Source organism: Macaca thibetana, chromosome 5, assembly GCF_024542745.1.
Source record: "Macaca thibetana thibetana isolate TM-01 chromosome 5, ASM2454274v1, whole genome shotgun sequence".
Lineage (NCBI taxonomy): Eukaryota > Metazoa > Chordata > Mammalia > Primates > Cercopithecidae > Macaca > Macaca thibetana.
The window spans coordinates 36,079,963-36,100,973 of NC_065582.1; the positions used below are offsets into that span (position 1 = coordinate 36,079,963).

General features: G+C 39.9%; 1 protein-coding gene across 2 annotated transcripts in view; it reads left to right on the top strand.

Moving 5' to 3' along the window:
- Positions 1–16,300, top strand: part of RNF175 (ring finger protein 175) — a 49,629-nt gene extending 33,329 nt beyond the window's left edge. For both annotated transcript variants that reach the window (XM_050792526.1, XM_050792525.1), the window contains 5 exons: positions 2,987–3,094; positions 6,156–6,276; positions 10,809–10,942; positions 13,881–13,982; positions 15,971–16,300. In XM_050792526.1, coding sequence (XP_050648483.1) covers positions 2,987–3,094; positions 6,156–6,276; positions 10,809–10,942; positions 13,881–13,982; positions 15,971–16,091 — 586 coding nt within the window. In that variant the 3' untranslated portion in view covers positions 16,092–16,300. The remainder of the gene's footprint in view (positions 1–2,986; positions 3,095–6,155; positions 6,277–10,808; positions 10,943–13,880; positions 13,983–15,970) is intronic.
- Positions 16,301–21,011: the final 4,711 nt, after the last annotated feature.

Sequence of the window (21,011 nt, forward strand, 5' to 3'; positions counted from 1 at the left end):
GACTTCATTACAGGTGAGGGGAGCTGGGTGAAGAAATCAGCATTGCTGTAGAAGGCAGACCTGAGAGCAGTGGAGAGGAGTGCTGGAGAGCACCAGCAGTTCAAAGCCTACTGTTCCTCTCTGAGAGCACATCAAGCTGTTGTTTCAGGATAGGGTGCCCAGAGAAGGGGAAGTGAATTTCCTCTCAACTACAGTTGGTTTGTCTGGCAAGCAGTGAAGTTCAGAGTCAGAAATAAGCCACACACGTGGTGGCTCATGCCTGTAGTCCCAGCACTTTGGGAGGCCGAAGTGGGTGGATCGCCTGAGGTCAGGAGTTTGAGACCAGCCTAGCCAACATGGTGAAGTCCTGTCTCGACTAAAAATACAAAAATTAGCCAGGTGTGGTGGCAGGTGCTTGTAATCCCAACTACTCAGGAGGCTGAGGCAGGAGAATCACTTGAACCCAGAGGCAGAGGCTGCAGTGAGCCAGGATCACGCCATTGCACTCCAGCCTGGGCAACAGAGCAAGACTCTACCTCAAACACACACACACACACACACACACACACACACACACACACATACACACACACAAACACTAGCCACAAAGAGCTGGGCTGGATCACATCAAATCCAACCCAAGACCAAGCTTTTCTTTTGGAGGCTGCTCTGAAGCAGTTACACAATCTCCTATCTGGCTTATCTGCCTTACAGTGTAAGTCTGGGTAGCGAGGAAGTTCTGGACTCTACTGTTCCTGAAAATAGGTTCCCCAAATAAGCATGAAAATGGCAGGAGAAGGGGGACTTGAGATTTGGAAAATCGAACACATCCATAACAGTGATATGACATATTGAGCATTTAGTGTGCCAAGTCAATAAACATCAATACATTAGCTCACACAATCTTCACAATAACTTTAGGAGCTAGTGTTATCATCCTCACGTTATAAATTAGACAATCATAGGAAGGAATGCCAAGTAAATTGACCAAAGTCCCATGGGCAGTAAGCAGCAAAGCCCTGGATCAGACCAAAGAACTACTTGGCTACAAAGCTCCTGCTCCCAAAAGCATGCTATGGCTTCATTAACTCAACAAACCGCTTTGCACAGAGAAACCCTGCCGTTTAAAGGTTATTAGTCCTAGAACATCTCTAATGCTGGCAGAAGTTTGAGAGAGGCCCCTTCAGGCAGGGAGATGGGTCACCAGTGTGTGTGGAGTTCAAGGAACCATATTCTGGTACTGGCAGGCGTTGGGGGCCCAGTAGAGGGGACCTTCTCAGAGCTTGCCTGTTTCTCCATCATCACCACTTTTAGCAACATAAACTTCTGCCTTGATCTGGCTGCTCTGAGCAATGATCTAAGCTGCTCAGTACTGACAAATGAAAAGAACCCATGGCTCAAGAGTCACTGTGGCAGAAAGACCCCAAAAGCCTTCTCTCCTTTTGAGGCCACACAGCCTCACAGTAATTTGAGCAAACTTCTGCAGCCCATGCAAGTTTTTGTCTCTACATAGCTCACCCCTGCCCACTCCCCCATGCAGCTCACCCCTGCCCACTCCCCCACGTAGCTCACCCCTGCCCACTCCCCCATGTAGCTCACCCCTGCCTACTGCCCCCCGGGGCAGGATCACACCTGGTGGAGGAGGTGGCAGCACAGACTGTCCTTGAATATCAGTTGCTTGAAGTGCAGAAGGCATTTCACCATAGAAGTGATGTATATGACAACTCATTTCATGGGCTAGCCCATAACCCATTTAAACCATAATGTTTAGAAGATCCCTTCTGACTGGAACTCAGTGAAATAGAGCACCTATTAAAATCACATTGAAACCTTACACTAGTAATATCATAGATATTAAGCATTTGGTACAGTGGCTCCAACAGGGAGTGAGCTGGGGAAGGTGAGAGAGTCAGAGACAGGGCTCGGGGCTTGGGGGTGAGAGGGTGGGGCTAAATCTCTGGAACAAGATTTCGAATGCAGTTTGGGACGAAAGGCAGAAAAGAGACTCCAAGAGGATGTGCAGGGAAAGGGTTGTGAGGCAAACAGGGCCATCTGCCATTGCACACCCTTGTAAGCAGCATTCCAGCCACCTCTTCATTTTCTTTGAGCAACAAAGATAAGCCCCCAGCTTTTCCATCTACCACCTCTTGTACCAATGGGCATAGCCCCTCTGCTGTGGCCCTCCAAGAATGGAACTGGGCTCCCAACCTCTTCCCCCGTCTTCCTAGACATGAAGCTGTCACGTGGTCCTTGTAGTTTTTTTCTAAGGGCCTTTACTGCCAGTGAAAAAGGAAACCAGCAGAGGGGAGGGCTTCCTTCTATATTCTCTCCAATCACCCTCCATCCTCATCCTTTTCCTTCTCCACTTAGACCCTTTGGGAACAAGGAAAGGCCTTAGAAGGTCACAGAGGGTGCTGGGGTACACACAGGACCCTTCCACACAGCAGAAGGAAGTAGCCTGGGGCACCCGTCATTTCATCCCCTGGGCTAGGGGAGGGCTCTTTGGGTGGAGGGGAAATGGGATGAGGGCTGGGCCCACTATTGGTGATATCTGCACTGGGGCTGGGGAAAAAGGGGCAACGGAACAAGAGGGAAGAAAAACTCCTGGGGAAGAAGGTCTGGACTTCCCTTTGACTTCTCATCCCACTTTTTGTTCACCTCCAAGGCACTCCTGCTGAAACCACTCAAGCTTAACCCTAGGACCAAATGAGAAGGGGGTGGTGTGGGGAGGCAGGGTCCCAGAAAAAGTAACCTTTCCTGAAGGCTATTTTTAAGTGAAGCATCTGAGGGATGTAGACAAATTTAAAAAGAATTCACATATGCATATACACAGAAACACATAAGCATGATAGTTCTATTCATATAATGCTTATTGCTATACATATCTGTTCTGTGTGTTATAAATATAATTTTAGAAACTAAAAACTGATTTATAAGTCTTTGAAAAAGCCAAAATATTTTCTAATAATGCCACGTTCTGTGTTTCTCCCCATTTTTCACTCCACAGGTTGGTCTACAAATGGTTTCTTTTGATCTACAAACTCAGCTATGCATTTGGTGTTGTGGGTTACTTGGCGATCATGTTTACAATGTGTGGATTCAATCTGTTTTTCAAGTAAGTGTCTCCAATTAAGACATTAATATCTCCAAGCACTTGCGTGGCACACTCACCTGGTCATGTTCTCTTAATCCGGAAGCATCTGGCCCTACAATTTTCCATGCACACATGTTTTATAGTACATATCCACACATAGTCTTGTCTGGGGAAAACCAATAGAAAGGGAAGAAAGAAGCACCCTACAAAATAATTTTTTAAAATTAGGAACTTTAAGGAGAATTTATATTGGGTCTGCAAATTTAAAAGATTACTATTAAGAGTGGACCTACAATTGTGCTAGAGTAATTCTTACTAAACTAATTTCTCTTCTATGAAATTCTCAAGTACCTAGATCTCCTTTTATATATATCTTCTTATCTAAAACCGCTAGAATTATGTTGTCCAATATAGTAGCCACTAGCTTATGTGACTAATGAACACCTAAAATATGAAATAAGATGTACTGTAGGTGTAAAATACATACTGAATTTCAAAGACTTACATAAAAAACATTTTTATATCAATTACATTTTGAAATGATAGAATTTAAATGTATCAGTGAGATTAATTTCACCTGTTTTTTGTTGTTGTTGTTGTTTGACATATTAAATGCACCTACAGAAAATTTAAAATTGTATTTGTGACTGTATTTCCATTGGACAGCACTGCTCTCTTGAATTTGGTTTCTGATAGTCATGAAATGCCTTGTGTTGGGGATACTTGGAAAAGGAGGAAAAGTGAATGCTTAGAAATTGCAAGAGGCTGGGTGCCATGGCTCGTGCCTGTAATCCCAGCTACTTGGGAGGCAGAGGTGGGAGGATTGCTTGAGGCCAGGAGTTCAAGACCAGCCTGGGCAACATGGCCAGACCTTGTCTCAAAAATAATTTTAATTGGAAAAAAATATAAGCTGGGAAACCAAATAAACAAATAAAAAAGATTTGAAGGATAGAAAACATGTTGATATCTATTGTTTAATAGATTGGGAGTTTTAAAAAAGAAATTGAAAGAGAAGTAAAGGTATAAAAGAGCAAGAAAGTCTAGGGAGAGACAAAGAAAGTTGGGATAACCACTACTTTGACTAGAGCTGTGCTCCCACTTAAGGTGGTTGCTGAGACATGCTGTGGATGGCATTCTCAGGGGCACAACTGAGGCTGAGTAACCAGCCTGTGTCCTGGAAAGGGGATTGAAGACATACCACACTATGATATGCAAAGCGTACCTATGGAAAGCAGCTCAAATACAAATCCCCCAGAATAGCTCTCACATCAAAGTTACTCTAAACTTCTGGGACCATAACAGAAATTGAAAAGGAGAGATCATCAATCCTTTACTCAGAAAATAGGGAAGGCAGTTGGAGGGAGAGTCAGCCCTGGGTGAAAGGGCTCTCCCTAGGGCAGTGTAGCAATCTGATTTTATAAGCATTTCATAAAACTTTCAGAGTGGGAGCATCTAACATTTTCTAGCAGAAAAGGGGTAGAAAGTAATTGTACAGATCTATTATTGCTAGGCTAGGATATAGAAAGACACTGTAATATCTTTTTTAACATACTCTCTATACTGGTTTATTTAGTGAACATAAAAATACTCATAAGAATTTTTTTGAAATCACTAGGAACGATAGCTGTTCCAAGACTATTACCTCATAAGATTTCAAGATCCTCATTCATGAATTTTCCTATAGTAAGGCATACCAAAAACTTAACCCTTCAGAAAAGTAACTATTCTGTTTTCACTACTTGATGATTATCATTGTATTAAGCTTTTTTCCTAGGGCCACAAGTGTGTTACTGTACTTTTTATCAATAAAATTATAAATACATATTTCCCTGGACATGGAGGGAAGATACTCTTCATTTCCCCCACTGTCCTAATTCTCAGATATACCCAGACAAATCCTGAAAGGATGAAGCTACCACATGTGTTGGAAGCCTCAGTTCATATCACCCAAAAATCTGTACCTTCTAAATCTACAAAGCTGTCTGCCTTCACCATTTCTTCCTGCAATGAACAGAAAACAGAAATAGGTTTTAGAGACAGACTACCCAACTCTTGTCCACACTTTCCTCCCTTCCCTGAATCAATCAGAACCACCAAGGCTCACTGCTGGTATTTGAGATTGTTTTATAGATAGAGCAAAACAAATGTGCAATTATTTAGATTCACAAATTAAATTTAGGGCACATTATTCACTTTTAAAAGAGATCTTTCGATTAAGAGAAAAAAAAAACTGGGTGGGGGGATGATCACAAAGAATCCTGGTATAATTGAAATGTGATTTAACTTGCAAAAAGTTTTTTTCAGTTAGTACATAGCAACTCTGGCATGGTAATCAAGGGCTTCAAGATATGAGCTTGATTTGTGGTTTTGTGATGTACCAATTGTTGTGTCAAGCAAATAATGTTTTCTAAGTCTCCATGTTTTCACATGCAAAGTGGGGGTGATAATATCTATCTCAAGCACTTGTTAGGAAAGATCATTGGAAAGCATTTTACAAAAATCTAAGTTATACAGCAGACATACTCAATCCTTGCTGTATTAAAGAATCAATCACTGACAAGCTCTTCAAAAATACTGCTGTCCAGACCCCAACCCAGATCAACTAAACTCCAGTCCTTGGTGGTGGGCCCATGTGTCAATGTGCTTTTAAATTTTCCCGGGTGATTCTAATCTATGTTTAGGGCTGAGAACTATTGCTCTAGTACTTTTTAATGTTATCTACCCATTGGAGTTACCTGGGGTGTGGCCTGGAGATGGAAACTGTTACAAGCTGCTGAGGCCTACCTGTAGCTGAGCCTGAAACCACTGGTCAGAGTCAGCTTGTCTAGGCACTGCAGTCCTAAGAAGCGCTTGAAAGCTGTCTCAAGAATTCCTTTGTCCAGTTGGCACTGAGTGCTACAATTTGAGGGAAATTTAGAGAATTTTAAATTATTTCATTTAAAAAAAGAAAAATCAAACAAAAAAATGAAAAAAAAATACTCACAAGGTTCTCTTAGATACTATCAACAGGAAATATTTTCCAAACTCCAGCTGTTTTGAAATATGCCACATTCTTATTTCCTTATACTGTTGTTTTCAACAGAATCAAAGCTAGAGATTCCATGGATTTTGGCATTGTGTCTTTGTTCTACGGCCTCTACTATGGAGTAATGGGGAGAGACTTTGCCGAGATCTGCTCAGACTACATGGCTTCCACTATAGGGGTAAGTGTTGCTTTCATTTTCTGAAACCATTTATGACACGTGGAGAAATGGTCTCATCTTACATGTCGCATCCATTTTCAGAAATAAATAAGTCTTTCTCCATATACTGATTACCGTTTCCTTTGGAACTATTTTAGTTCACTTAGCCCAGTTGTTCCCTGAATTCTCCTTGCATCAAAACATTGTCTCTGTTAATTAATTGGAAAATACATGTCTTATGTATATAGGATACTTGTGGAATAAGGCATCTTTTAAAATAAAATATGCAAATTATTTGTGTTATTGTATCTAGCACACTCCAATTGCCAACATTTAAGGATTAGTAAAACATTAACAATAACTAAAACCTTTTAGCTCTGTCTGAAACACTGTCTAATGCAAATAAAAACTATATTTGATGCTGCATAAAACAGTTCAGAATCAACAGTGCCTCTGGGTAATACTTATAAATACCAGTTACATTATATAGCATAGAAGTACAAGATATAAAAAGTGTGCTAGATGTATTCTGACTCTATACTATTACCTAGAATTTTTTTAATCCCTAACAGTTGTTTTTCTTTTCTTTTTTTGAACTCTTTTAAGATTAAAATTCAGAATGGACATACTTTCTAGTTAGATGTATTCCTGATTCAGATATCAAGGGCATTTATCTGTGTCTGACTCATGCATATCTCCTAAAAACTTACAAACTAAGAGCTCTAGGAATGACTTAGTAGTTTCAAGAATTCCACATCTCTGTCCTCTATGTGTGTCTCCTGGTACACAGCCAGATGTGAAGTTGAAAATGAGTATAAAGCAAAGACATGGAAACAACCCAAATGCCCATCAATGATAGACTGGATAAAGAAAGTGTGGTACATATACACCATGGAATACTATGCAGCCATAAAAAGGAATGAGATCATGTCCTTTGCAAGGACATGGATGGAGCTAGAAGCCATTATCCTCAGCAAACTAACACAGGACCAGAAAACCGAACACTGCCTGTTCTGACGTGTACATGGGAGCTGAACAATGAGAACAGATGGACACAGGGAGGGGAACAACACACACCGAGGCCTGTCAGGGGAGTGGGAGGGAGAGCATCAGGAAAAACAGCTAAGGCATGTGGGTCTTAATACCTAGCTGATGGGTTGATAGGTGCAGCAAACCACCATGGCACACATTTGCCTATGCAACAAACCTGCACATGTATCCTAGAACTTTAAATTAAATTAAATTTTTTTAAAAAAAAGAAAAAAAAAACGTAAGTAGTAAGAAAAGGGTGAACTTTTAGAGTGTTCCGTCCATTTCTGGAGCAGGACCTAAGTGGCTATGACCTTGACTTCCTCCCCACCGCATTTGTCCTTCCCCTCCACCATAGGCTCTATCTTACTCTTTTCCTAAAGCCTGCAACCCAAATTCTGTGGTGAAATGCTGGAACAATACAACTGCCTTTCTTATAAGGTTTAATGTGAGCACAGGAAGGAGCATTTTAATTCCCAGTTTCTCCAACAAAAAACAGAAGTTATACTCCTTGGAAAATTCCCAAAGCCTCTTGTGTTTATGGACAGAAAAGGAAGATTAGAATTATATGTGGCTGTTCTCAAGTGGACCAGGAAGAAGAGACTTTACCTGGCAAGACAACCAAGTCTGTAAGCACCAGCTTTTGGGAAACTTCTCACCTGATCCAACCCGACCAGTTCTTAACATCTTGTCATCCTGTCTGTTTATTCCAGCTACCAAATCTACAAAAACCACTGCCTCAAGCCATGGGTACAGCCACCAGTGACTTGGATTAATGAGGGATTGTGTGTGTGTGTGTGTGTGTGTGTGCGCGCTTGTGTGTCCACAGACACTTGCGCATGTTCTTGTGACTGAGGTAAGGAGATACAATCTCCATTCCCATATCAGTGCCTAAGCCCCACACCAGAGCAAGTAAGTCAGAATCTCTGGGAGTAGAACCAGTACATCTGCTTCCAAAAAAAAAAAAAAAAAAAAGTCCTTAGGAAAAGGAATGAGCTATTAAGCCATCCAAACCATGGGGTGAATCTTAAACACATGTTGCTGAGTGAGAGAAGCCAGTCTGAAAAGGCTCCGTCCTGTGTGACTGCATCCTGTACAACTGCATCCTATATGACATTTTAGAAAAGGCGCAACTATAGAGTTGCTGAACAGATCCGTGGTTGCCAAGGCTTTAGGGAAGCAGCATGGTTGAATAGGTGAAGCACAGGAAATTTAGAGTGGTGAAACTCTTCTGTGTGATACGATAATGGTGGATACATAACAACTATACATTTGTCAAAATCCATAGAAAGTGTGAACCTTAAATTTATGAAAATTTAAAAAATAATTTAGGAAGTCAGAGAATCCAAGGATAGAATTCAGATCATGCCAAAAGAATCTAACCATATTAAAAATGTGTGAAATAACCTCATTGAAAGGGGTGGGAAAAAAAGGTGCTGACCTAAGTAACTTTGAAATGAATGGAGATCATAAGACTAAAAACAAAAGAAACTGTGTCATAAGCACTGTACTCTAGTTGATAAAGTTGTTGCTGACAAGGCTATGGGTTAACAATTTTGATACCACCATACATGTATTCTGTAATTATAATTGTTTAGCTTAATATAGATATAATGGATACATATAGAAATATTTACAGATATGTGTGTGTGTGTATCTGTGTGTGTGTATGTGTGTTAGTATGTACAGATGAATTCCTTGCTCTGTCAGCTAAGAGGTCCTAGGGACAATGACACCCCAGCAACAGTGAACATACAGAGTGTCCAGATCTTGTTTTCTAATATCATTTTACAATAAAAGGAACTGGGGCTCCTTGAAGAAATGGCTGATTATAGGTCTGAGCGAAGAATACACAATATAAGCCTGGAGCGTCTCATAGTGACCAAAAGCAAGAAAATGCTAAAAACAAAACAAAAGAACTCCACAGTGATTGGGGATATATCAAAGAGACACAGGGGCCAACTGAAAGAGCTCCCAATGGCCAAAGCTGGAATTTGAGCAACAAAATAGTAATAGTAGTAGTATTGGGTTATAACCCAAAGCATAAAATAAATATCCATGAGTCCACATTGATATCAATAAATGACTGAATAAATAAATAAGTGGAAGAGAATAGTCAAATCTGTGCAGAAGAATTCCATATAATTTATATAAATTCTCCTCCCTTAAAGAGGTTGTGATGATTAAATTTTAGAGTCAATTTGCCTATGCTATGAGACTCATTTGTTTGGTAAAATCACTAGTCTAGATGTTGATGCAAAGATATTTTGCAGATATGATTAACATCTGTAATCAATTGACTTTACATGAAGGAGATTACCCTTAATATTCCACATAGACCTCAGCCAATCAGTCAAAGGCCTTAAAAGCAAAAACTGAGGCTTCCTAGAGAAAAAGAAATTCTGCCTCAAGACTACAACATCAATCTTGCCAGAGTTTCCAACCTGCTGGCCTGCCAACCTGCCCTGCAAATTTCTGACTTGCCCACAAATGTGTGGGCCAATTCCTTAAAATCAATCTAATAATAATATAGGGAAACTAGATATGTGGTATATAGCCAATCTCTGTACTATTTTTGTATCTTTTCTTTAAACCTAAAACTATTATAAAATAATTTTCTTTGGGGAAAAAAAAAAAAAAGCTTCTTAGGGATTCTAATATGCTGCCAATATTGAGAACCACTCCTTATCCACAGTACGGGAAGATGCAGATATCTCAAGGTGAAGTTCTAAATGCATTGCCTTCCAATGGTGATTACTCAGCGTGCATCCAATTAAAACATGGGGATTTAAATGACAGAGAGATGCCTAGGTTTACTCCAGAGATCTGAGTCAGAATCTCCAGGACAATAAAGGGAAGGGCCAATCTATGGATTAACTCAAAGGCTTCCTCTGAAGCTTCCTCTTAACTCCAGCCCTGGATAAAAATGATTCCTGTGTAAGGATTCCTCAATGTGGAGGTTAGATGAGAGGTTATAATTGGCCATGTGCTTTGGGTCCATTTGGAATTCAATGGGTTTTTGCCTGGAAACCTTAACCCCTCTGTAGCATTCTTCTTACAGGAAACGGTGTTTCACATTCTAAACCATCTTAGAAGCAGTGGAGATTCTTTTGTTTGTTTGTTTGTTTGTTTTTTTGAGATGGAGTCTTGCTCTGCCACCCAGTCTAGAGTGCAGTGGTGCAATCTCGGCTTACTGTAACCTCCGCCTCCTGGGTTCAACCAATTCTCCTGACTCAGCCTCCCGAGTAGCTGGGATTACAGGCGCCCACCACTGCACCTGGCTAATTTTTTTGTATTTTTAGTAGAGAGAGGGTTTCACCATGTTGGCCAGGCTGGTCTCGAACTCCTGGCCTTGTGATCTACCTGCCTCAGCCTCCCAAAGTGCTGGGATTACAGGCATGGGCCACCATGCCTGGCCACAGTGGAGATTCTATGTGCGAAGGGCTGCCTGTCCCAGTGCCTGGCATTCAGAGAGTGGCATGTGCTCTCCTTTCTGACTGTGCTCTGTCCATTTCCTCTGATAGTTCTACAGTGTCAGCGGGTTGCCTACAAGGAGCTTATCAGACAATATCTGTGCAGTCTGTGGGCAGAAGATCATTGTGGAGCTTGATGAAGAAGGGCTCATTGAGAACACCTACCAGCTTTCCTGTAATCATGTGTATCCTTTTCAAAGGAAATCGTTTGGCCTTCAGCAACCCTCCTTCTTTCCTCCTTCTCTTCCTCCTGTCCCCATCTCCTCCATCTTGCTTACCTTCCATGCCCAAACCCCAATCCTTTATCCTCCCGCCCGGTCTTTCTTTTTGGGTCTTTCTGCTGAATAATGAACTGCCAATTAAGGTGAACCTCCTCCTCCTCCAGTAATTTCCTTTTTAAAGAGGACTGTTAATGCCACATAGACAGGAAGGCAGTATCTGAGCAGGGTGCTAGCAGGGGAAATTGGTTGAAGTCATAAGCAAGCAGATAGCCAAGAAAGATCAGGGAAAGAAGGGGTTTGGAGGTGAGAAAAAGAGTGAAGTATCAGGTGCAGGGGGAATCTTAAGACTATCCAAGTGGAGCCCCAGGTCTGAATCTTAGCAGACCAAGAAATACAAAGAGTGCTTTGCCTAGAAATAATCCTAGGAACCTACCTGTGGCAACAGTAGTCTTGGGGACAGCCAAGGGAGGAAACCAAGCCTTCTCAACTTCAGTCTTTAGAAGAAGATACAGCCACAGGCAGCAAGACACCTTGGATTACAAAAGCAGGGACCAAAATTTGGACATTTGTTCTTGGACCATTGGGCTCCTTTACCAATGGGTTCTATCCCAAATAGCTATCCATTGGCTGAGGGATCTTCATATGATAGGAATCAGATGGCCTGGGCTTGGAAACCAGCATTCTATGGGGACTCCAGTAACCATTAAGGAAAACCGCAATGTACTGAAAAATGCTGGCATCGAGACCCCTGAATAAATCAACCTGTGTTGCCTGAACATGTATGGATACTACTTTTGCTATGGATACCAAAGTTAGGCTTAGGTTGGCCAATCGCCAGTATTTTAATTCTTCCTAAATACAAAAAAGGGCATCATTTATCTTTATTTTATAGTACAGTATCAATTTAATAATGTCCTCACTATGTAGCCAGTTAGTTCAAAGCTCTGGCATTATGAGATGGTTAAACCATCTGTCTTTTGCCTAAATCTCACTTAATTTAGTCACTCATACCTCGGTGTCCAGTACCTATGATTCAATTCTGTTTAATCTGGACAGTTTCCACTTATTCAATCCTGAGAGTAAAACCTGGACCAAATGCATCTCAAAAGTAATAGGAGCCTTTACTCCAACACATAAGACTTAAAATCTTAAGGGAAGAAACACAAAGATACCCCTTTGTGGATTTCTGTAGTGTTTTTTTCAGTGTGATACCTTTCCCAAAAAATTCATTCTTTGTAGCAATTTTCCAAGTCTGGCCCTAGTTTTAAATATTATTTATTTTTCAAATGTTGGAACAGAGCCCCTTCTGCCATTTGCAAATGGAAATATTTTCTCTCTCCACCTTTAAAAGCCCTTAGGGATTGTTGTACATGTGTGCATATATAATCTAAAATGTAGTCACCTTTAAATTTGCTTTTCAGGGAGTATTATTAATGGCCCATTTTAGCATGAGTCATATTAGTGAGAAATGGGCAAATATGAGTCATATTAACAAGGATGGGTTATCTGAGTCTTGCTCTGCAGCAGTTCTGCCAGTGTGGAAGTTTTTCAGCATTGAGATTTTGAAAATGAAAAAGAACATTAGAGAGAATGTGGACATTTCAGTGCTGGCTCAATGGCTCCTGAATTCTGTACCTCTGTGGAAGATGGAGCTGTATTCCAGCCCTTTTGAATGAAAGGTTGTTTGAGTTTTGGTTCAAAATCTTTGTTATAATACACCACTTTATTTTAAAGCATATTGCAAAAATGACCCCAATCCCAAGAACAAAATAATGGAAACTCCTGGTTACACTGAAATTTAATACTGAGGAGTTATATACATGGCCTTGACTTGCTACACCTCCAAGCTCCTCCATTTGTTAGGGAGGGAACTTCTACATCGTTGCTGTTCACCTGGGTGTGTAGCAGGCCAGTCAGATCATGTGATCTTGGCCCAGAAAGTCACATGGGGAGCAGCGATTGTAGAAATAAACAAATCAATAGGATGGATTTCATTATAGTTCATTTTGCCCAAATCCATAGTATCAGGGAACATGGAAATATATATTTCCAAAAATAATCAGTTTTGAAGGAGTCATTCAAATGTTCATTCAATAAATATTTCTTAGGCATGGCTTAAGGTGCTGAGGACACTGAAATGAATGAGACAGAGTCCTACAGGTAACACATGGTCTAAGAGAAACATGTAAGTGCCAAAAGTCGTGCCACACTAGAGTAAGTCCCTGGTGCTGTGAGAACACTTGGGGTCACTCTCAAGTTTGGGGAAAAAGGGTCAGACTTTCTGGACCAGGAGATGTATATAAATGGATCTGTAAATGCCTAGAGTTTGAGAAGTTAAGTTTAGTAGGCATATATTCTATTAAAAATAATTGGCTCCTTATTAGTACTTTTAAAAGTCAAGAAAAAAATTATGAAGTTAATAGAAATATTTGTAACTTTATGACCATAGATAATTTTAACTTGTCTAACTGTCTAAGACAAGTCTGATTACATGAAGCTAATGAATAATGCACAAAAAGTAGAACGGAGAAATGCTTCAGTAAATGCATGAGAAATGCACAATAACAGGTGGGGAAATATAACAATACACTTATGGAAGACATCACTGTAAAGGGAAAAAAAAAAGGACTCACATTCTTTATCTAATCTAATTCTTACCAGAATCAAGTGAGGCAAGAAGGCCAAGAAGCTAAGTAAATTCCTCAGGGTCATAAAGCGAATGCAGCTGTGACTCCAAGCTCACTGTCATTGTCAGGTCCCTTACAGAGCCTCCCGAAAAAAGCGATGTGCCTCATCAAGTCTTGACTCCACCACTAGACCCCGAAGATGGGACCATTTCATACCATCATGAACCAGACATTGCCTTTTCATATCTACAAGCCTCCCTAACAAGATGCTTCAGCTTTCATGAATTCTGCATCCGAGGTTGGTGTATCGTTGGGAAAAAGCAGACTTGCCCTTACTGCAAAGAGAAGGTTGATTTGAAGAGGATGATCAGTAATCCGTATCCTTTAAAACAAAAAGGTTATAAGAGATTATCTTGAATGTTTCTGGGGATATGTTCTTCAATGAAAATTTTCAGTATTTTTGTATAGTTCCAGCAGAAAATTTCCTGTTTTCCCTAACCATCTATTTCAAAATGATTTATGGTCTCTTTTCTCCTCTGTGCCTATATTACTATTCTGGTTAGAAAATTAAATGCCAGAAAACATTCCACTCTTTATGTTCTATATTTTCCACATTAAGGGCTGTAGTGGAAATGTGATGAGACATTGCATCACATTTGATGGATGAATAAATGGGTGAATTGGATGGGTGGGTGGATAGGTGCATAAATAGAAAAATTGGAATTGAAATTTTAAAAGCTGAAATATGAACTAGAGTACCAAAAACTATTTTTTAAATATGTTAGGGTGTACCAAATTTTATTATTCCCAGAAATGAGTAGTTATTTCCCCATCTGGATTTTGGCTTTTTAAATTCCATGCCATGCATCATCTCTTCTTAGGCCAAACACTAGTGATAACAATATTGAAAAGAAATAAAGATCTACAGAGTTGGTCAGCTTCTGGCAGCAGCTGAGATTTGTATAGACATCAGAGATGCACAACAGAATAAAGTCAAGTCACATTAAGGTCGCAGGAAGGTAATGACCCCCACCTGGCGCTAACTAGAAAGACTTAGTCTTCAACCTCACTATCTCAAGACCATAGTATATCTTGTTCAGGAAGCGGGGTGGGAATGGAATTAAAACATATCCTCCCTTAAGCAGAAGAGCCCTGAGAGGTTGGCATCAACCTGCCAAGTACTATCTCTTCTCTAAGAGACAGCCTTTCTGTACTTTCTAAGTAACAGTCAGCTAAACTATGCTAAAGGAATCACCTTCCTTGCTCTCTGCTCCCGTTCCTCACCAACCCTACACATATGGTTTAACAGTGGCTACTGGCAGCAATGCCCTCATCTCCGGGCACTGCAGATCAGGGAGGGATTCAAGGAGGGCATCAGAGAAGGAGGCAGCATCAGTGGATCTTTGGGTCTCAAGGCCCATAGCATTGCAAGAGACCACGCTCTGCAGTGCCCACTCCATCCACAGACCTGGCCTTTCTTGGTGAGTCAGTGCCACTCAAGCACAGCTCAAGGCTAAAGGTGTGTGATGATCCTTCCACCTTCCTGTTCATCCACTGTCCCGGAATTCCTCTTCTAAAATGAGGATATCAAATCCAGAACAGTTTTTGGTTATTAACTTATAAAACCTCAGTGCATAAACCTTTGTTATAAAATTGATAATATGATCATAAATGTCACCTCAAATGATACTTTAACAAAGGGCAATTCATTTCTTTATGTAGTCTTGAGAAAGTAAATTTGAACAAAACATGTACTACTCTTTTATTGAAACTCAATATAAGAAAAAACTACATGTGAAAAAGCTGTCATTTTGTTTGTAAAATTGTTGTCAGGAACACTGTGCATTCATTAAGCTCCCTAGCACAGTTTATCAAAGACAGCAGAAAAAGGTCTTTCTTATCTGATGAACCAGTGTTACTCTTTGTAATATACAGTGGGTTCATTCTGGTGTATGACTACGGGAAAGCCCAGAGCTGTTTTTGCTCATTTAGAGCAGCTTCCACTATCCTTGGTTTTCCAATACAGTCATTCCCCTCTTCTTCCTTCTTTTAGCATATACCCTTGCCTTTGATTCTTGTTTTCTAGTTTGGGATTTTATTGTAAAGAGCTTCAGTTTATTTTCAGAAATTGGGTGTGGTGTAAGTAACAATGATAACGATAATGCTATAAAACTCACATAAGGGGCTTTTAATTAAGCACATTGAATTAACAAGAAAGGAAATACCCATTCATTACACTTTATTATATTTGTGATGTTTATTATATTTGTGAGGTTTATTATATTTGCAAATGACATTTATGAATATTTATGAATATTTCTGCTACTTGGCTGTATACAGAACAACCTCCTTAACTGAGATTTAGCTGGGAGCGCACACATTTTCTCTACGGACAAATCCTGGATTGGCTTCGTTATTTGGTGGCCTGGCAACCTGTGGTGATAGGAATAGTTCAAGGCATTAACTATTCACTAGGGCTGGAATAGTACAGCAGACCCCAGAAGCAATATATTGTATGGTTGAAATCCTTGATCCTACATTTAATATTAATTTTTTTAATTTTAGAGATGATCCCAAATGTTTAGAAAACTAAGTAAACTTTGTTGTCAAGTAGTTTGTCTATGTGGAAAGAATTTAAAGAGAAGCTGAACAATGGAATAAACAAATAAAGCATGTTTTTTCATATTTCCAATTACAGCTGTTTCTTAACTCATGCTTATGTCACATTTGTTACACTGCACTGTGGACATTCTACTTCCAGTTTGACTGATAACAGTATGTGTAAAGTGTTTCAGAGGTTTGCAAAGTACTTCTCACATACAACATTGAGCCGTAGCTAATACTTTCTCATCAGTTCAACATCTTTAAAGTAGGTGGAGTTGTTAAGTAATCTGTGGTTAAGGACATTGTGCTTGTCTTCTGCACCATGTGCTTGTTACCATGTGGCAGCTTCTGCACCACAGAGCTCTTCTGTAGAAAGTAGGTTACTCCTAAAGCCTCTGGCAGCAGGGGCCACACCTTCTCAATGGGCCACAGGTACTTTGGGTTTCCTGGAGCTGCCAAAAGTACTCAAACCCATGCAACAGCTGTACTAAAGAAGAAGAATCACTTTTCTTTTGTTCCACTGTGCGTGTGCATGCACACACACAGGTGCACAGTCATTCCATTGTGGCACTCTGCTTTTATTTTCTTCATAGCACTTATCAATTCCTAAAATCCTATCATAAATTTTATTGTCTTCTCCTCCATGAAGACAAGGAATTTTATCTGTTTTGTTCCCTACCATATCCCCTACACTTTGAGCACTGCCTAGCACATAATAGGCACTCAAAAAATATTTGTTGAAAGAGTAAATTAATCTGGCAGAAGGGAACAAAATTAACTGAATGGAGAAGACCAGTCAGAAAGAATTAACTCATGAATGGTATGTTAGATTCTCAAAATTAATTTGTTTTAAATTACTGGTCATTTTTTAAACAGCCAACACTGTATACGTTAACACCAGACATCTACGTTGTAATACTTGAAGCCATTACACTGTATGAAGTAGAAAGGAAATACAATGATTATTTTCCTTGTTCAGATATTGGCACTGTACTCAATGCTATTCAAAGGTCCATCATTAAGATAACTCACACTACAATTTCTAACTGTTGAGAACTTTCCTCTTTCAAACTGCCCAATGCTTCAATATTATTGAAATAGGTCAGGGTCCATGGTCTCGTTGTCTAAGGTGTTATTTGAACTTATTGTGTCATAACTGAGAAAATTAAGGAGCATGGACGCAAAGGGTGAGGTTGGAGCAAAAGTTTAATAAGTGAAAGAAGAAAGCTCTCCACAGTGGAGAGGAGAGCCCAAGGGGGGTGCCATTTTACAGTCGAATGTAAAAGCTTTCATATAAGAAACTCCTCTCATCCCTGTAGCTGTTTGAGTAACTTCTCTTATTTGGAAACCTGTCTTCACAACTCCACCTGTCTATACAGCTGTGAGATGTCTCTAGGTAAGCACAAAGCATAGCTTTTTTTCTCATTTGAATAACTGTGGGTTTGTTTTAGGTAAGCCCCTCTGTTTGCAGTGCAATCTCCTATGGAGTCCCCCTTGTTCATGTCTGAGAGGGGAGGAAACATTTTCCTGGAAGCCTGCTAATCACACAAAGAACAAAAGGCTCCTATGCTGGACCTTGCCTGCTTATCTGTGCAGGTGCAGTCTGAGTTTTCCCCAGGCTGCTCTATTTTTGCCTGTAGCTGTGATTTTTCAGGCAGGCTGCTTCTCTGAAGACTAGCCTTAGCTGTCTACACAACTGATTTTTCATGTTCTCCTCTCTCATTATGATTGATTCAGCATCCAGATTATAGAATTACTAATTATTTCTCTGCTCTGAAAACGTTCCAATAATTCAACACTTATTACATAGTAGGCATGTCCAAGGGGTAGGAAGATAAAACAAGATTCTTGAGCTTGTAGTCTATTGACAAATAAAAGACTTCGCATTTGGATAAAGCACTAACAAAAAATTAGTTTCTCTTCTGTTAAACAAAAAAAGAACCCTTAAACTGATCTCTAATTTAGTTCCCATTTATCTTTTATGGATAGCCGCAATGGTAGCTTTTAGAACCATTTAGAACTCTGGGCAAATAAGCCAGTATTTATCTGAATGGGATTCACAATGACCCTCAGAGTTCAGGAACGTCAGATAATCACTAAACAGCCTCAGAAAAAAAAATGAAGATGCCATTTTCTTTATAAAATTTAAGTATTTACAATCTAATCCCAATTTTGTCAAGTACTATGTATATATACACTGAAAAAAGATTGGAGAGTATTACGGCTAATACTAGGTGTCAACTTGATTGGATTGAAGGATGCCTGGATAGCTGGTATTGTTTCTGGTGTGTCTGTGAGGGTGTTGCCAGAGGAGATTAACATTTGAGTCAGTGGACTGGGAGAGGAAGACCCACCTTTAATGTGAATAGGCACCACATCACCTCAGGTGATCCTCCCACCTCAGCCTCCCAAAGTGCTGGGATTACAGGCGTGAGCCACTATGCCTGTCCTAAAGATTTTTTGAAGATTATTTTAAATCTATCAATTAACTATGAAGCTATTTCAGTTGCTATTTTAAGTTCTTGAAATTAAATATAGATCAAGTCAATGTTAAATCTACCTTGTTCTCATAATTAACATGGTGCTTAATGTAGGAAACAGAGAAGTAAAGCAGAAAGTCCATTGCTGTGTTTGGTGTCTGTGGAATCTCCTCAAGTTTCCTTCTTCTAAACTTTTTTTTTTTTTTTTTTTTTTTTTTTTGAGACAGTGTCTTGCTCTTCACCCAGGCTGGAGTGCAGTGGTGCAATCACAGCTCACTGCAGCCTGGACCTCCTGGGCTCAGGTGATTCTCCCAACTCAGCCTCCTGAGTAGCTAGGACCAGAGGCACATGCCACCATGCCCTGCTAATATTTTGTACTTTTTGGTAGAGACAGGGTTTTGCCACGTTGCCCATGCTGGTCTCTGATTCCTGGGCTCAAGCAATCCTCCTGCCTCAGCCTCCCAAAGTGCTGGGATTACACTGGGCCTGATTTTTTTTAGGCTGGCTACCGTTTCCTCCATAACACTCTTCTGGGAGGTTGCATGAAACAGAAGCAGCCCTGTGTGAGTTCCCCAAGGACAAGCTTGTTCTGCACTTAATGAGCATATTTCTTAGTGGTATTTTTCTGCAAACAGCAGGATCCCTTATATCCCTGCTAGTATCCATAACAGAAAAATATCCATTTACAAGCCATAATATATCAGGGAATGAAATCTCTTCTTGGAAAATAATAATAATAGCTAACATCTACTACAGACATCCCCCTCACCCCACACACGAACCCATGGTGCCCATTCTCTTAGGCGTGGTACTCTTGCCCTCCTCATCCCTCCAGAGAAAATGGGAATCAAGGAGCTTAGGCTCATGGTTTACTTACATTCCTACATTTCATACTCTCAGTACCTTAGGATATAGAGATCATCTTCCCTATTTTAAAGACAGAAAAACTTTTTAGGTCATGTCAAGTGACTTGCCAAAGATAACACGTCTACTAACCCAGGTCTTTCTGACTCCAGTGCCCAATTAACCACATAAACCCAGTTCTGGTTGAGAATTGAGCAGGGGTCAAAGAAGGCTCACTTCCTTTCACGTGGTTCCCAGCTTAAGAAGAAAGTTGCATAGAATCAGCAAATAGCTCTTACCAAAGAACGTTGCATCAAAATTTAATGTGTGGTATTATTATGCCTAGATTGCAAAATTAACATATGGTAATAGTATCTACCTTTAAATTATTGTGTATCAAACTATTTTTGAGCCACTATGAGGAACCTCTAGGTATATATTTGCTTAAAAATCTATTTAACTCACATGTACTTTTTAAAATATTCAGAAGGGGGAAAAGGGCAGGCCTTTTTAGAATTAAAAACAAGACTTTTCAAAGAAGGAAAAAGCAACAAGATGCTGGGGAAATAGACTAAAAAACAGGAACTGAGAGTCAGAGTGATTGGACAATAACTAGAACTCAAAAGATAGTTAGAGGCTGAGGAAGACCAGAGTCCAGATGTGGGAACTATCTTTCAAATTCTCCTGAACTGAGTATTTATTTTGTTAAATTACAGAAATACATAATTTACTGTACCTTGCGCTGTGTACTCACTCTCTCAAGTAACTATGGCTGGAGAAACCCATCAAATGGCCAGAAAGACAGATCCAGATCACATGAAAATACACCCTCTAGGTATTTCTCATCCTGTAAAGTTTAATAGGAAATATACAGCACTTTTCTCTAGGAATAGCAACAAGTTTGGGGGAGTGCCCCAAATACTTTGCCTTGTTGCTCTTGAGATCAGTTGCACAGAGAAGTGACAGCTGGGTGGGAGAGAGAATGCCTTTTGTGACCACAGAGGAGTCTCTTAGCAGGAAGAAAGAATGACACAGTCATTGAGAATCTTAAGTTCATTTGTGCTATTTCCTAATGAACTAAGCCAATTGCTACAGATTACAGTTGGCCCTCTATATCCATGGGTTCTGCATCCATGAAGTCAACCAACTGTGGATCAAAAGTATGTTTTAAAAAATTTGAAAATAAAAAATAATACAATAATAATACAAATAAAAAGACAGTACAACTATTTACATAGTATTTACATTGTATTGGGTATCATAAGTAATCTAGAGATTATTTAAAGTATACAGGAGAATGTAAATTGGTTATATGCAAATACTATGCCACTCTTATAAGGACTTGATCATCTATGAATTTTGATATCCACGAGGATCCTGCAACCAATTCCCTTGGATACCAAGGGACTATATTCAGATATCAATAATAGACTAATGATCATGGTTATCTCATAGAAAAAACGAAAAACCAAAAACTAA